The sequence below is a fragment of the Sciurus carolinensis genome, chromosome 1 (genome assembly GCF_902686445.1).
Source record: "Sciurus carolinensis chromosome 1, mSciCar1.2, whole genome shotgun sequence".
Taxonomy (NCBI): domain Eukaryota; kingdom Metazoa; phylum Chordata; class Mammalia; order Rodentia; family Sciuridae; genus Sciurus; species Sciurus carolinensis.
The window spans coordinates 183,209,875-183,226,898 of record NC_062213.1 but is presented as its reverse complement, the minus strand read 5'-3'; the positions used below and the strand labels follow the sequence as shown (position 1 = coordinate 183,226,898).

The following is a 17,024-nucleotide window of genomic DNA, read 5'->3' as shown; positions in this document are numbered from 1 at the left end:
GCGGGCGCTGGGTACCCGTTGACCGACTTTTCCAAGTGCCATCAGCGGCCGGTCCTTTCTGCTCCTTGGACCAGCCTCGGGGCGCTCACAGCTGAGGACTTCACGCCCGCTGGGCTCTGGGCTGGGTGGTACCCAGCTGTCGCGCCGTGAACCCAGGGGGCTGTGCGGGCTCCCCGCACCTCTTCCCGCAGCGCTCGCCGTCGGGCGAGGGCTCTGCAACCGCCACGTCTCACACCCCGCACTACCCGCCCCATGCTGGTGCACACTTACTCCGCCATGGTGAGTAGTCTCAGGTCCCGCCGCACCGGGCACACTTGGCCCAAGAATCGAGGAGCCCGAGTGCTGCATCTTCCAAACCTCCTGCCCCTGCGCCAACGAAATCTCAGAGGGAGGGAGCAACAAGGTCTCCGCCAGCTTAGAGGGAGGTGGGTAGGAGACCACGGACCCCAGCCTGAGGCTCCTGCGCCCGCGGGTCATTCGGTAATAGACACTGGGCCCTAGCAAGAGGGTGGGACGGCAGCTGGATCCTCCGGATTCAAGAAGGATCCTTTCCGGCTGGGGTCCTTTCAGCTGCCAGTCGGTGCCTAACTCGCCCTTTCCTTCCCAGGAGCGCCCCGACGGGCTGGGCGCAGCAGCTGGCGGGGCCCGTCTGTCGTCTCTGCCCCAGGCAGCCTATGGACCGGCGCCACCGCTCTGCCACACGCCGGCCGCCGCCGCTGCCGCCGACTTCCAGCCGCCCTACTTCCCGCCGCCCTACCCGCAGCCGCCACTGCCTTACGGCCAGGCACCCGACGCCGCCACCGCCTTTCCCCACCTGGCCGGCGACCCATACAGCGGCCTGACGCCCCTGGCGCAGCCGCAACCTCCGCAGGCTGCCTGGGCCGCACCCCGCGCTGCCGCCCGCGCCCACGACGAGCCGCCCGGCTTGCTGGCGCCACCCGCCCGCGCTCTGAGTCTGGACCCGCGCCGTGACTACGCTGCCACAGTGCCCCGGCTACTTCACAGCCTGGCCGACGGCGCGCACGGCCTAGCCGAGGCGCCCCTCGGCCTTCCCGGGCTGGCGGCGCCACCTGGCCTGGAGGATCTGCAGGTGAGACTCGAGGGGTCTTGGGATGGGACGCCCACGCCGTCTTCTCTCTCCCCGGCTGCTGCGGCGATTTAGCACCCTGACTGGAGGCAAAAAGTGACAAATGCAGGGACGTAACTTCTCCCTGTTCTCCCACTCGTGACTCCGAGGATATGTCCCACGTCCTGGGTTAGACACTGACTGGCGTTTAAGGCAGACCGGCACTTTGTCAGTGCGCTATGCCTGTGCAACCCTGGGCAGGGAGGGATCAAATCCCTTCTCTTTCTTCCGTGTGCCATTGAGCCACATTGGGCATCCATACCTGTCTGCTGGGCAGTCTTCTGGGGCATCCTGCGCCTAGAGTGAAGGGAGGCGGTAGTTGATTGTCTAAGCCACCGTAAGTACCCAGGACCCCAGCTTGGAGGCAGACAGTGCGAACCACGGCTACTCCTGATTCTGTTGGTCGCCGACTCCCGCGTCGATGGTGCATGTAGGGCGGAACGGACAGAGATCAGGGGCAGCAGGGTCTCGGGAATAACAGATGACTAAATTCACACGCGCCCTCCCTGCCATCTTCACCTACTTGCAGGTCATGGATGAGCCGGGAATGAGCCTCCTGGACCAGTCTGTGATCAAGAAAGGTAAGGAATGGCGTGCAACGGCCAGGGCAGAGCCAGGCGAGATAGTACAGGCCCGGGGAGCACAGACCCATTTTCTTCACTGCTGCCAGTGCCTCATGTGCGTCACCAGGCTCGGTGGCCACTGAACATTCTTCCTGAGCAATGGCTGCAAGAGACAGCAAAGGCTGAGCAAGGGACAGCAAAGGCTGCAGACCTGGCTAGATGTTGGACAGCAGAGCGGGATCAGTGACTGTCCTGAAACTTGCCGCCTGCAGTAGCCTGAGCTGGGTCTGCTCCCTTGGCTGCGACTCCTGGGCCTGACCTTTCCTCTCCGAAGGGAGGGCGCTCTTGTGGATCTGGAGTTAATTTGCAGAACGAGTTAAACCACTTCCCCACTTCCTAAGAGGCGGGAATGGGAGTGTTGTTCCACAGGTTTTTGTAAGTGATTTCCACCTTATAGAGCATTAGCATTTTGGAGCCCAGTAGTGGCTTTCCTACCCTTCCTTCTCTGAAGAGCCTTGAGGCCTTTCTGGTTTTCTGCAAGGGAATTTTCTTTCAGCTGGAGCTTCCCACTGTATTTAGGATTAGAACTGAATATTGTTGTATTAGGCTGTATGCTTGTGGGTCAGAGCCTGCCTACTCCTGGATGTCTCTATCTTTGTTAGAGTTCAAGGTCCTGTGTATGTCTGATATTTCTTGGTATGTCTTTATTGCGGTGAATGTATTTGTAATTTGCATCTGTGTACTTGGGGTACATTTCTCTATTTGGGGTTCTCATTGTATGTGATAGGGTCTTTGTTGTGTCCTGGAATTTGTCCTTATTTATCTGATAATTTCTGGCCATGTGAGGGTCCCTTCCTGTGTATTTTCTGTGTCCTTTTGCATTAGTAAAACCAAGTGTATGAGACACACCATTGAGTGGCTTTTCGGGTCTGAGGACCAAGTTCTGACTGTGCCAGGGAAAGGTGAAATGCAGATATAGATCCAGTGCAGGATTTGGGGCAGTTCACCAAAGGAAATCTGAAGCACAGAAGAGCCTCAGAACCATGCTGGGGCAGGTTCTATTCCTGCTAGATTTGGCTGTAGTTATTTTTCAACAAGTGAATTAAAGCCCAGGCTGTCTGCCCCTGGCAGGTTCTCAGGGGAGGGCCCCACCCACAGGAATAGGAATGGGAGATGGAGCTGGACTTCCAGGAACTGGGGTTGAGTTGGAGGACAGTGTAGAGGGAATGAGAGGACAGGCTTCCCAGAACTTGCTGCTGGGGAGCTCCAGGAATTGGGCTATGTCAGCAGTAGCTGGGGTTGTGGGGAGACCCCAGCAATCACACTGTGCATCCCACCCAGGCCAACTAGCAGGGCTTTGTTGGCTTAGTGGACAGCCCCTGTCCTGATAGAAGGGACACTTGGATGTACTACCTCCAAGAGTCTTCCATTATACTTTGTCCACTGTTCCCTGGAAATAGGACCATCTTGCAATTCCCCAGTTCCTGGCTCCCATCCAGGTTCAAGGACAGGTGACCTAGGTTAACTCACTCACTAGGGAGATCAAGACCCTACATTTTGGGAAGGAACTTAGGGACCTCTGTCCTGAGGAAGGGTAAAAGAATCTGCTGTTTCTCTGAGTACCTTAATGTAGAATCCTGGCCAGGAGGGACTGGAATCAACCCAGAGCTGGTTTCTTTCAAAGGACATCCGGTTCCAACACTCTTGAATCTCAGGTGTGCTCTTAAGTCTCCAAAGGCAGTCCCAAAGACACAGTGAGTGTGCCCTGGACTGTCCAGGGCGCTGCGCGCTGGCTTCCTGGAGCGGATATGGGCGCGGGAGCTGGCAGAAGGCACGGACGTGAGTTCGCACCCTGGTTGGATGGCAGTGCCAGCTCGCAGGTGGCCGAGTGGAATGAAGCGGAGCGACGGCGACCTAAGCGGGGAACCTGAGTTATAGCCCGAGGCGCTGCAGCAAAGCTGGGGAAGCGGTGGAAGCCAGAGCCCCGGGCTCCTGGCGGAAGGAAGCGCCTAGTTCTTGCTCGGAATTTGGCAATCGGCGGCCAGGCAGGCATCAGAAGAGTAGAGAATGTCAATGCCTGCGCCTTCGGTCCTCTCAAAAGCCAAAGCACAGCTGGCTCCCGCGGTCCCCACCTGGAGGAGCCGCTGTGACGAAGCAGGCAGCCCACTTCTAGCCCTGCCCCCAGGAGCCTCGATGCCCCGGGCGCAGGGACCAGTTTTCCCTGGTCCTCTGCGGTCACTGTGGGACCCGGCCTCATAGCCAGCCCCGTGGGTCGCCAACCGGGCGATGGGTTAGCGCCTTTCTTGGTCTTTGGGCCCTTATGATAGCCCCCGGAATCCCTGTTGTTTCCCGGGGAACTCCAGCCCCACGGGGTGCGGCGAGGGACCCCACTCCTCCCGGGCCCTAATTATAGAAAGTCGCTCTTGGCCAGCTGAAACGTCCCACTCTTCCAGGTCCTCCAGCGTTGGCGGGCCTCCATCTCTCCAGTGCCACCCGGGAGTGGAGCCTGGAAGCCCTCAGGACCCGGCCCTTGATTGTGCAATCTTGGTTGACTCTAGGCGCTTGTCCTGACACGGAGGGCCGGCGACGCCCGGCCCCAACACACGCTTCCAGGTCGACCCCTTGCAGCCACCTCGTGGGCTTGAGGGTGGCAGACTGGAGTAAGGCCTAACAGAGGGGAAGTGAGGATCCTTCCATTTTCTGCGCACATTTGTCACCTCCAGTTTTGCAACCTGCCCCAGAGAAACAGAAAGCAGGCGGGACTGGTAGGAGAGACCAAGCGGGGCAGAAATATTTTCCAGCTGAGAAGGGCGGGGTGTGTGTGTGTGCGGGGGGTGGGGGGGTTGTTGTCTGTGCATGACATGGTGGGAACTCACAGGACAATGAGCTGCAAGCGCCTGAGGTCGGGAGGCTTCTCAGAGGAGAGAGATTTTAGCCAGGCGCAGTGGGTGCGCATGAGGGCTTGGGTGCTGGGTTTTGAAATCTGAGTGCATTGGGAGAGGGAGCGTGGAAAGGGCCGATCTACTTTTACCACACTGGGTGAAGCATGTGCAAATGCCCTCCATGTGGGAAAACCAGTTAGGATAAAATGAGTCAAAGTTTGTGTGGGTTTCAGTGTTATACAGTCACAGCGGGAGGGGCGTGGTTTAGGATCAAGAATTGAATTGTATTCCTCCATCCCCCCCAGAAGAGAGGGTAGTTGCCCTCTTGGAGCGGGGAATCAATTGTCCAATCTCAGAGGATCTCTTGGATAGTGACTGATGCCAACAGTCACCCTCTCCCCTGGCTTTCCAAATGAATCTCCAAGTAGTGGGGCGAGGTGAGTGAGGTACTCACCTTACGAATGAAGATAAATAATAAAGGAATATTTTAAATTTTTTAAAAATGCAAAAATCCTTAACAAACATGACATAAAAATTTTACATAAAGACAGAATCTAACCCTGTACTTCCACAGCACTCTCACTTGCCTCTCAGGCTGCTCTCTGCTCTAGAAAGCAACTAAAAGAACAGTGGCAATGCAGAGAGTTTGGACTTAACCCAAGGGCTGTGGGAGCCATGGAAGATGTGAAGCAGGGGAGAGAAGGGATGAGAGTATGTTTAAAAGAAACCCTCTGACAGTTGATGAGAAAGAAACTTAACTGGCAGGTGCTGCTGGGGTAGAAGAGACTCAAGAAAGCTGGGGGGAAAGGGTCACTGTCCCTCCTGTATGCCTTCCTCCTGCTGCACCACCCACTCAAGGTTTTGGACCCCTGGGACCCTGAGTGTGGGCTAAGGAAGCACAGGCATCAGGATCCCCTGGTGGTGCTGGCAAAAAATGCAGTTCTGACCATTTCACCTATCCCAGTGGCTTGGGAAGCTGAGGCAGGAGGATTCCAAGTTCAAAGCCAGCCTTAGCAATTTAGTGAGGCCCTAAGCAACTTAGCAAGCCCCTGTCTCAAAAACAAAAAAATAAAAAGGGCTGGGGATGTAACTCAGTGGCTAAGTGCCCCAGGGTTCAATCCCTGGTACTACCACCACCCCCAAAAAAAGAAGTTCCTAGGCACCTCTGAATGAGAATCCCTGAAAGTACGGCCCTGGAACTTGCATTTTAACTGATTGAGGAAACATTGGCATAGCTAAAATTCATTTGTTTATGAATATGATTTGATGACTTTTGGTAAAATGCATAGAGTTGTAGAACCATTAGCACAATCTACTTTGAGACATTTGTCACCCCTCAAAATTTCTTCATTCCCGTTTGTAGCTCATCCTTATCTCCCCCAAGCCTTATGCAATCACTGATCTGCTTCTGTCTGTAAATTTGCATAATTTTCAGTTACTTAAGACCTGACTGAGTTGCTGAGGCTGACCTCAAATTTACAATCCTCTTGCCTCAGCCTCCTGAGTCACTGGGATTATAGGCATGTAGCATCACATCCAGCAACATACATTTTTATTTAACCATTGGTGGTCACTTGATGGGCGCTTGGGTTGTTTCCACTTTTTGGCAATTAGGAGTAATGTTGCTGTAGACATTTATATACTTGCCTTTGGGCAGACATGTGTATTCCTTGCTATTGGGAAAATCCCTAGGAATGGAATCGCTGGACTATATAGTAAATTTATGTTTAATTTTAAAGAAACTGCCAAACTGTTTTCTATTTTATTTATGTATTTATGTGTTTATTTATTTATTTTTGGTGCTGGGGATTGAATGCAGGGGTGCTTTTTCACTGAGCTATGTCCCCAGCTCTTAAATGTTTTATTTAGGGAAACAAGGTCTCACTAAATTGCTTACAGCCTCACTAAGTTGCTGAGGCTGACTTTGAACTTGCAGTCCTCCTGCCTCAGCCTCCCAAGTCTCTGGGATTACAGGTGTGTGCCACCATACTTGGCTCAAGCTGTTTTCTAAAGAGGCTTTACTGACTGGGCCTGGTGGCACTCACCTGTAATCATTCCCAGCCACTAGGGAGGCTGAGGCAGGAGGGTCATGAGCTCAAGGCCAGCCTCATAAACTCAGTGACACCCTGTCTCTAAATAAAATATAAAAAGGACTGGGAATGTGAATCAGTTGTTAAGTAGTCCTGGGTTCAATCCTGAGTACCAAAAAATAAAAATAGCTTTTTAAGTTTTTACATTCCTACCAACAATATGAGAGGATTCTGGTTTCTCCAGACTCTCACATACATTTGGTATTATCTTTTATTATAACCATTTAGTGGTATCTCAGTATAGTCCTAATTTTCCCTCTCTCTCTCTTTCTCTCTCTCTGTCTGTGGTACTGAGGACTGAACCACCCAGGGACACTCTACCACTGAACTATGTCCCCAATCTTTTATGTATTTTTTTATTTTGAGACATGGTCTCACTAAATTTCTGAGGCTGGCCTTACATTTGTGATCCTCTGCCTCAGCCTCTCAGGTAATTGGGATTACAGGCTTGCACCACCATGCCTAATTTGTATTTCTCTAATGATGAATGATCAGCACTTTTTCTTGTTCTTATTAGTCATTCATCTATCATCTTTGGTGAAACATCTTCACATATTTTGTTGTTTTCCTAATTAGATTATCTTGTTGAGTTTTAAGAGTTGTTTTTTTTTTTTTTTTTTTTTTAATGTTCTGAACACACCTCCTTTGTCAGATATATGATTGGTGAGCATTTTTTTCCAACCTGGTATATCATCTATTTATTTGCTTAATAGCATCCTTTGAGGTACAAAATTTTTTAATTTGGATAAAGTCCCAATTATAGTTATTTTCTCTTGTGGATCATGCTTTCGGTGTTATAACTAGGAACTCATTGCCCAACCCAAGATCATGAAGATTTTTCTCCTCTGTTTGGTTCTAGAAGGAATTGCAATTTTAACAAGCTTTCTGAGAGTCTGTTGCACAACCCCCCAGATTCAGTAACCAGACTGCATCTACCACCTGTGGACAGAGTGTGACTTGGGTATGTGTGTTGAATAACTGAGAGCTCTTGTGTCAGCTCTGTGCCCCATGAGTACATGAATGGCTTCTGCCTGTGTGACCAGAGGCATGCCACTGGCAGACCACTTCAGCTTCAGGAGTCACTGGTGGGAACTGTCCTGTGGATGTGGGAGACAAACACCAATGTCTCAGCTTTCCAGTCTGGGCTAGTTTAACCGCCCCCTACATGATGACCCCCGCCCCCGCCAACACACCAGCTTCCCTAACCTTGGACTCCATCCCTCTTGCCATTTTTGAGGAAAGAGGTTCTGAAGGAAAAGGAACCAGAAGCAGCAAGGTCTGTTATTCATAGACACAAACACATGTTCCCTGCCATGTCACTTACTTACACTTGGCTGCACCTAGTTTGCATAAATCTACCATAGACAGGAAAAGGTACTTGCATGTGTCCATATGCATGTGGTCACACTCTTGCACACTCAAGGAGGGCAGAGACAGTGTCTGTGTACAGAGGTGTGGCTAAGTATTGAGTGAGTGTACACATGAACAATCTCACCCTTACTGCTCTATGACAAGGGCATATAATTTGTGTACGGTCACTTCTGTGACACACATCCATATTTGCACATGCACAAACAGCTTCACACAGCCTTGGTCTCTCTCCCCTCTCACTGGCCTGATCTCAGGGCACACCAGGTTTTAATAGCAATTGAATAGAAGAGAAAAAAATTTTGTTTCTCTGATCCCTCCCTCTGACTAGGAGTGATGGGAGAGAGAACAGTCACTTTGTCCTTTTAATTTCTTTTTTTAATTATTAAAAATATTTCTTTTAGGGGCTGGAGAGATAGCTCAGTCAGTAGAGTGCTTGCCTTGCAAGCACAAGGCCCTGGGTTCAATCCCCAGCACCCCCCCCCCCAAAAAAAAAAGAATTTTCAAAAAATATTTCTTTTAGTTGTGGATGGACACAATTTATTTTATTGTTTTTCTGTGGTGCTGAGGATCAAATTCACACATGCTAGGCAAATGCTCTACCTCTAAGTCACAACCCCAGCCCCTTTTTATTTCTCATTGATCAATTTGTATTTTTATTTTTTAAAAGTCAAGCTTGAAGTATAAAATACATACAGTGTAGTTCGCCCTTTCTAAATGTCCATTTCTGTGAGTTTTGACAAATGTATACATGTAGTCATGGAACCACTAAAGCAACCCAGTTGTAGAATAGTTCTGTTGCCCCAAGTCCCCTCCAAGCAGAGGAAAACAGGCCAAGAGGGACCTGGGGATAGGGCACCCTTGCATACACATGAGCAGGTCTGGGAGTTTACATATGTGACTCACGTTGTATTTCTCCTAGTCAATGTGACCAGGTAAGACCAGCAGGCAAAACACAAAGGAGGGTAAAGGAGGCCATTGTAGCATTGTGGTCAAGGTCATGAGCTTCGGAGTCGGTAGCCAGAGTGAGTTCTGCTCCTTACTTGAGGTGCCATTTTAACCTCTTTGAACTTTCCATTCTTCCTTTTGACATGGGACGTGGATATCAGCTCTCCTTCTCAGGGCTATTCACATACAGCATGTGGGATGGAGTTGGCCCTCATTGACAGCAGGTGACATCATTCCCCACAGCTGTGGAGTTGGGGATTGATCCTCAGGGAACTCACGGGGCATTGATGGGCTTAAGGCTGTGAAGTGAAGCATAATTCAGAAAGATCCCTCTGGAACGGAGCAGAGGCACCAGAGCAGGGTCTGTGAGGAAATTCAGGTGGGAAGTGAGCAAGTGTCTGTCTGTGCACAAAAGGGGCGGCATGCAAGGCAGGTGAGGATACAAATACTGCAGGACAGGGTGTCTGGCTGGGCCGCTGGGTGGAAGGTGGGGATGGTCTTCCAGAGAGGGAAGAGGGCTCTGCCAGACTAGGCAGAGTTAGCTAACTCTAAGCTAACTGGGTGAACCTTGTTTACCTCTGTATTCCTGAGGTGTAGCAAGGTTCTTGTCACACAGGTGATCAGCAAGTTTGCCAAGTGGTGGAAAGGCTAAGGACACTGCCTTTGAGACCACAGTCCTGGGTTTGCTTTTGATTCTCAGCCTAGCAGCCCTGTGATCTTCGCTGGCTGACTTCACCTCTCGAGGCTTTAATCTCTTCATCTGTAGAGTGGGAATAAGGGAAGCTCCCTGGGGGGTGGTTCTGAGGGTTCAGGGGGATTATCTATGTGAACTCAAAGCATGGTGTGTGCTCAGTAGTTGTTAACTCCAGACCCCTCACTCAATTCCCATCGCCAACACACACACACACAAACCTTGTCTTCTGAGGTTCTCAGTTTGCTGAAAAAACAGAAGCCTAAGGGGTTCCTCTGAAGAAGCAAGTGCCTCAATGTTCTCCCTTCCCCCTGTGGTCAAGCAGGAAGATGGAGGTTAGACTGTGGGAAGAACTTTCTTTTAGAGCAACATTATCTGAGTTTTAGAAAATTAACCCATTAAGCCCTAAGTTTTAAATTCTGTGAATATTTCAACAAAACTGACACAGGTACATTAAAATAGGTTGGGAGTCATGATTTATTTAGAGCTTATATATTATTACATTAGTTAATATTATTATTATAATTATTAAGTTATACATAATTATATTCTTACTGTTACATAATTATATTATGGCATATGATTGTATTATATGTTGTATATATATTATATACATAATATATTATATATTATATTATAATATATATTACATCTCATTTTTAAAATGTTTTTTAGGTGTTTATGGACATTATACCTTTTTTTTTTTTTTTTTTTTTTAATTTATTTTGTGGTACTGAGAATCCATCCTGTGCCTCACACATGCTTGGCAAGCACTGTACCACTGGGCTACAACTCCAGTCCCAGTCCCTACACTTCATTTAAATTTTTTTTTTTTTTTTTTTTTTTGGTACTGGGGGTTGAGCTTAGGGGTGCTTTGCCACTGAGCCATGTCCCCAGATCTGGCTTAGTCTCACCAAGTTGCTTAGAGCCTTGCCAGTTTGCTGAGGCTAGCTTGAAACTTGCATTCTCTTGCCTCGGCCTCCTGAGTTGCTGGGATTACAGGAGTGAACACCACGCCCAGCTATTTTAAACTTTTTATAGGTGTTCCACATCTGGGACAATGCGACAACATGGATTAACTTCTAGTTCCCTTCCCTTCCTTTCATAAAGGAAGTATTAATTAAGAAGTATTTGGGCAAGGGCACTTTGGGGTTTATTTCCTTATTAATTTCCTAGAGCATCCCAGAAGGAATGCAGGGAGAATAGGGCTGGAGGCCTAATAGGGCCACAACCTCCTGCTCCCCAGGATGGGGGAAGTCTGAAGCTCCCAGCTCCCTCGTTGATCTCAGGAGGTGGGAGGGTAGAGCTTAAGCGGAGTAGGTGTTGAAGACTCCCTGTGATTGCTCAGACAGCATGGCCCTGTCGTGTTGACCCAGGAATTCTGTCCCCAGCTCAGACTCCGTTTTCTCATGTCCAGTTCCTTCACTAATAGCACCCACCAAGATATCAGCAGTCTGCTGAAGCTGAGTTTTAAGAGGGAATCATGTTGGAGACTTTGGGGGACATGAGTTCGAGAGCCAGACACTTTGGGTTCAGATGCACACCCGTTAGCCGAGTGGACTTGGTGCATCACTTTAACCTCTGTTTCTCCCTTTGAAAAGCAGGGATACTGGGGTGTTTCAAGGCACATGGTTGGTGAGTCAGGAACGTGCCTGCTCCCCAGCTGGCTGGTGACTGACCTGTGGCTGCTGACTCAGTGTCCCCCACTTTCTCATTCCTTCCACTCCACAGTCCCCATCCCCTCCAAAGCCAGCAGCCTTTCAGCCCTCTCATTGGCCAAAGACAGCCTGGTTGGCGGCATCACCAACCCCAGTGAGGTCTTCTGCTCCGTGCCTGGCCGGCTCTCATTGCTCAGCTCAACGTCCAAGTACAAGGTTACCGTGGGGGAAGTACAGCGGCGACTCTCGCCTCCTGAGTGCCTCAACGCCTCCCTCCTGGGGGGCGTCCTTCGCAGGTAGGAAGGCCAGCCCACAGCCCCTGCGCCACCCACAATCCCTGGTCTCTTTAGACCTTTTGAGTCATCAGAAAAGGGGCCAGTCTCACTCCCTGCCCAAACATCATCTCCACCCCAGTCTCCCTGGAGGAGGAAGGCCCAGGGACACTAGATCATGCATGCGCTGCGGGGCAGACCCAGGTCCCCAGCAGTTCCCATAGACCTTTGAGATTGTGTGTGGGAGGAGGGAGGAATAGAGAAAGAAGCCTAAACACAGAGAAAGAGAAAGGATTGGAGGACTCACCCATGTTGGACAGGATGGATGAGGCTGAGTCTGGAAAAGAGAATATTATCTCCCCCTCCCCCTGGAAAGGGACCCCAGCAGCTAAGGCCCGTTCCCTGGCAGCACAGACCTCACTGGTATATGTGTGTTGAGGGTGGGGAGCATCCTGGTAGTTGTCGGTTTGTCTTCCTTGCTGTGTTTTTCTCTATGCATGCCCTTGTGCCTAGGAAGGGTACTTCTGCTTCAGGGCTGTAAGTTTTGATGAGTCTGAGGATGTTGTGTGTTTGTGTGTTAGGAGATGACTGGAATTATATGTTTCCATTAGTGTGAGCATCCTGTTACTCAGTGGGAATGTGTGGCCTAGAGTGTGTCCTACTCAGTGTGTGATTGCATGTGCACATGCAGCTAGTCTTATGTAAGTTTGCATGCCTGTAGTTCTGTATGGGCACCAATTTGTAGAGGTGCCTCCCTATTCCTGGACAATTTGAGCTTCCCAGAGGGACTGAGTATCTGTCTGTATGTCTCTGGGATCCTGATTTGATGTGATCATATTGCAGTGTCTGTGCGTGTACTCTGTGTCTGAGTCTGTCTCTGCATGCATGTCTCTAGTGGTGTCTCTGTGTACTTGGCCCTCAATGTGCATTCATCTGTGTGTATGTGTGTCTGAGTCCTGGGTGACTGCGTTACCTGTGTCTCCCTATCTGTGTCTCTATATGTGTCTGCATGTGGGTCTGTGCATCCCCAGCAAATGTGCTAAAGTGGGGAAAAGGACCCTGAGATGCTGCCCTATCTTGCCCTTCCCCACCCTGGGCTGCCACTGCTGTTGAGAGAATTGGGAAGAAGTGAGGGAATCTTGGAGTCAGGTGCTGGGCCCCCTGAGCCAGTCTTGACTGCAAAACCAGTAAAATTAGAAGGAGGTTGAGATCTTGCTAAAAGAGACCCCAGAGAATCTCCAAGGCCAAACCCAAGCCTCAACAGGGGTTGGTGCAGGCAACAAGGCCCTGTAAGTGTCACTTAGCCCACAGGCTTCTCTCTTATCTTCATAGTTGTGTGTGTCTGTCTCTCTCTGTCTCTGTATATCAAGGGCCAAGTCCAAGAATGGTGGCCGGTGTCTACGGGAAAGACTAGAGAAGATTGGGCTCAACCTGCCAGCTGGCCGTCGGAAAGCCGCCAACGTGACACTGCTGACCTCACTGGTGGAGGGTGAGTGAGACCTGAAGGTGGGCGTGAGCATGAGTGTGAGGGGGTCTGTGTCATCCGGCGTGACTGTCTCTAATGCAGGAGGGTGTGTTTAGTTGTGTGTGTATTAATGTAAGCTTTGCAGTATCTGTGCGTGTACTCTGTGTCATGTGTAAGAATGTGTGTGTGTGTGTGTATGTGTGTGTGTGTGTGTGTGTGTGATATGTGTGCATAGTTGGCCCTCTATATCTGTGGGTTCCCATCGGAGAATTTAACCAAACATGGCTCAAAAATGTTTGGAAATAATTGTAACTCTAGTGAACGTGAACAGAGTTCTTTCTTGTCGTTTATTCCCTAAACAATACAGTAAAACTATTTACTTTGTATTAGCTATCATAAGTAATCTAGAGATGATTTCAGTTGTATAGGGGGATGTGCATAGGTTATATGCAAACACTATGCCATTGTATATAAGGGACTTGAGCACCCACAGATTTGGGTGTTTGCAGGGAATCCTAAAACCAGTCCCATGAGGATACTGAGGGACACTATGTCTTCTTGCATGTCCATGCATACATGTGCACATGCAGTAGAGAGCGACTTGTGTGCATGTAGGCAAAGGCGCAGCCAGTGTTTGGATGTGGTATTTAGATGGGATGATGACAGTCCTCTTCCCTGGAGGTCAGTGACTCTGGGCTCTGCCTCTGGAAGTTCCAAGCCCAATCCCAGTAGTCCCAAGACAGGGTAATGGAGCTGAGTCTGAATCTGGGCTGGTGCAGGAAATCGGAGGGAGGTATCTTCAGAAATGGGATGGGGCAGGTTGCCCCTTGGCCAGGGGGGTCAGAGGTTCAAGGCTGGGTTCAGGCTCAGAGGCACACATGGTAGTAGTGACAGCTCTGATCCCCACAGGAGAGGCTGTGCACCTGGCTCGAGACTTTGGCTACGTCTGTGAGACTGAGTTCCCAGCCAAGGCAGCTGCTGAGTACCTGTGCCGACAGCACGCTGACCCCGGGGAACTGCACAGCCGCAAGAGCATGCTGCTGGCTGCCAAGTGAGTGAGGGCACTGTGTTCAGGCTGTCATGAGTGCAATGCACAGCCACCGACCTCGGACCTGGGCACAGTGGACCTACCTATGAGCACACACCTACATGTGGCATACAGCACCACACGCAGGCACACCTGGACTCCCTGCTTAGGGTCACATGGGCACACTCCTGCATGCTGCACTGGCATACCTGGGCACCACAGGTGGGTATATTTGGGCACCATGTTCATCACTTTCAGACCTAGCCAGAAGAGGAACCAGACTCATGGGATTATCAAATGGAGAACCCTGGGGGTTATAGTACGCTGGAAAAGCCTATCTATGGTGGAACACACCTAGTTCATGAATCGGTTCAAGTGCTTCCTGAGTTCCAGTAATGTCTAAGATGCTGGCTGGTTCCATGGTGCAAAGAAGAGTGATGACTGATCTTGCCTGAGCCACTAAAGGATGCACAAAGAAATAGATAATGATCACAGACTGGAGCTGGACTCATATCCCAGCTTAGTCCCTGTGGCAGGTCATCTGACCTGCTGAAACCAGTTTCTTTATCCATATGACAGGGATAATGATAATATAGATTTGTTTTCAGGATTAAGTTAGATGATATATATAGTGTACTTGGCACAGCATCTAAGCCTCATGATTTGCTGCTAGATAGTATTTCAATTGTGTAAGGCAAATTTCTCTGTTCCCTAATAATTTCAAAGACAAAGTTCTGTGAAGCATTGGGTTTTGGGGGTGGTAGGGGGTATCAAGGCAAGTTTCCTGAATAAGGTAAAAAGAAGTTGAGCTGACCTCTAAATGTGGGCAGGACATCCACAAGGAGAGAGCACAGTGCAGTCCATAGAGCATGTGCTGTTTCCTGGGTGTATGATATTGGGCTACTCAGTTAACTTCTCTGAACCTTGGTTTTCTTTTCTGTGTATAATCATCATTTGTAGACAGTTGGGAGAGTCAAGCAATTGTGTAATCTAAGAACCCAGAACAGATTCTTCTCTGGGTCTTGTCCTTTAACCTCTGACCTTCCTCCCCCTCCAGGCAGATCTGCAAGGAGTTTGCGGACTTGATGGCTCAGGATCGCTCCCCACTGGGCAACAGCCGTCCAGCCCTCATCCTGGAGCCTGGCGTGCAGAGTTGCCTGACACACTTTAGCCTCATCACCCATGGCTTTGGAGGGCCTGCCATCTGTGCTGCCCTTACTGCCTTCCAGAACTACCTGCTGGAGTCACTCAAGGGACTGGACAAGATGTTTCTAAGCAGTACAGGCAGTGGACATGGTGAAACCAAGGCTTCAGAGAAGGATGCCAAACATCGGAAATAACAGAATATCTCACTCATCCCAAGGGACTCCCAAGACCTCAGCTGAGACTTAGCTCCTAGGGTGGCCCTGAAAGGACTAAAAGGTGGGATTAGAGTCAGGCCAGACAAAGAATATTCATCCAGAAACTCGTTAGGGCTCTGGATAGGAGCAAGGGAGGTGGCCTTTCTCTAGTGGTCTGTTGTTAAGAGTCCAGGTATGTCTCACATGTGCAATTGTCTGACCTTTTCTGAAAAGGACCTGGACAGGGAATTGGTTTGGAAGAGTCTGGCTCGTGGAGCAGAGCCCTACTCTTTAGGGAGTCTGGGCAGCAGCAGGATCCTAGGGGCCAAGGTTTTCTACTTTTTACTAATGGCTGGAGGACATTATTACAAATCAGAGGTGCTACTAAAGAGCTGGTGAGCCTCATCCCAGAATCTCCTACCCCAAAAAAGAGGTGCTGGAAGGAGGTCCCATTCTTGGAGAAAAGTGGGCAGGAGAGGCCCCTGAGGAACCAAGACAAAGCACAACTTGCAGAACTTGAATCTAGGCTGCACGTCCCAGTCCTGTTACTGTTTGTCCTATTTATTTATATATGTTGTAATTAAATTTGAAAGCTTAAAAATGTCCAGCACAACTTATTTATCCCAGTGAGTTGGAGATTTGCTTAACTATTTTCTGTTCATACTCTGAGAGGACCAGGATAGAGAGGGTGTTTTGCTCACAAAGAGCTGGGCATGGGCTGGGAGGGAAGAAGGGTGTGTCAGGCACCCTGAGGTCATCACCAGGGATTTTGTATTTGCTGTTTCTCTCCACCCTGCAGTTGATATACCTCCCATCTCTTAGATTGCTTCCTCCATCTCTGAATAAAACCTTTCATTGGTTATGAAATCCTTCCTGTCCTTCTTCAGTCCAGGTACCTAGATTTGCCTCCTAAGGGGATAAGATCACTGGGTAGAGGCAGAACTTGGGATTTAGGAGGAGCTTGGCAAGAAAAAGGTCCTTAAGGGGGAACACATTAGGAGGGGTGTGGACACCTGAGAGGGAGTACAGATGTTATGGGTCTATTTGGCTTGTCAGTGTGGCTGTCTGTGAGTATGTGTCAAGTGAATACTCTGTGTGTATTACTGAGACTTGCTGGTCCTGTAGGTGAATGTGTCATTTTGGCTGTTAGGTCTCTGTAATGTGTTGTCATGACTGTTGGTAGTAGGTACACATGTGTGTCTGTGAACGCTGGTGACTCCGTGAGTGTGTGATTATCAGGCAAACACTAATTCATATCTCTTCTTGAGGATTTCACTCTTCAGGCATCTTTTCTTTCTCCTGCATTATCAGTCTCTCCCTCCCTACTGAATTGTCTACTAGATTGTTCCCCAAGCACAAGCACACATATTGTAGGATCTCTTACTTACAAAATGTAAATCTTGGGCTGGAGAGATAGTTCAGCTGGTAGAGTGCTTGCTTTGCAAGCACAAGGCCCTGAGTTCGATCCCCAGTACCGCAAAACAAACAAACAAATGTAAATCTTTTCCCCATCTATATATTTCCTTTGCATTTGAAGTTTATTTTGCTTTTTACAGTGCTGAGAATTGAACGTGGGGACTCACCCATGTTATGC

General features: G+C 49.5%; 1 protein-coding gene across 1 annotated transcript; it reads left to right on the top strand.

Annotated features, from left to right (window-relative positions):
- The first annotated feature begins 252 nt into the window (after positions 1-252).
- On the top strand, positions 253-16,200 carry Tfap2e (transcription factor AP-2 epsilon). Its single transcript, XM_047525324.1, has 7 exons — positions 253-480; positions 608-1,090; positions 1,656-1,707; positions 11,400-11,622; positions 12,969-13,087; positions 13,973-14,114; positions 15,148-16,200. The coding sequence occupies exons 1-7, from the start codon at positions 253-255 to the stop codon at positions 15,428-15,430; spliced, it is 1,530 nt and encodes a 509-aa protein (XP_047381280.1). The 3' UTR covers positions 15,431-16,200.
- Positions 16,201-17,024: the final 824 nt, after the last annotated feature.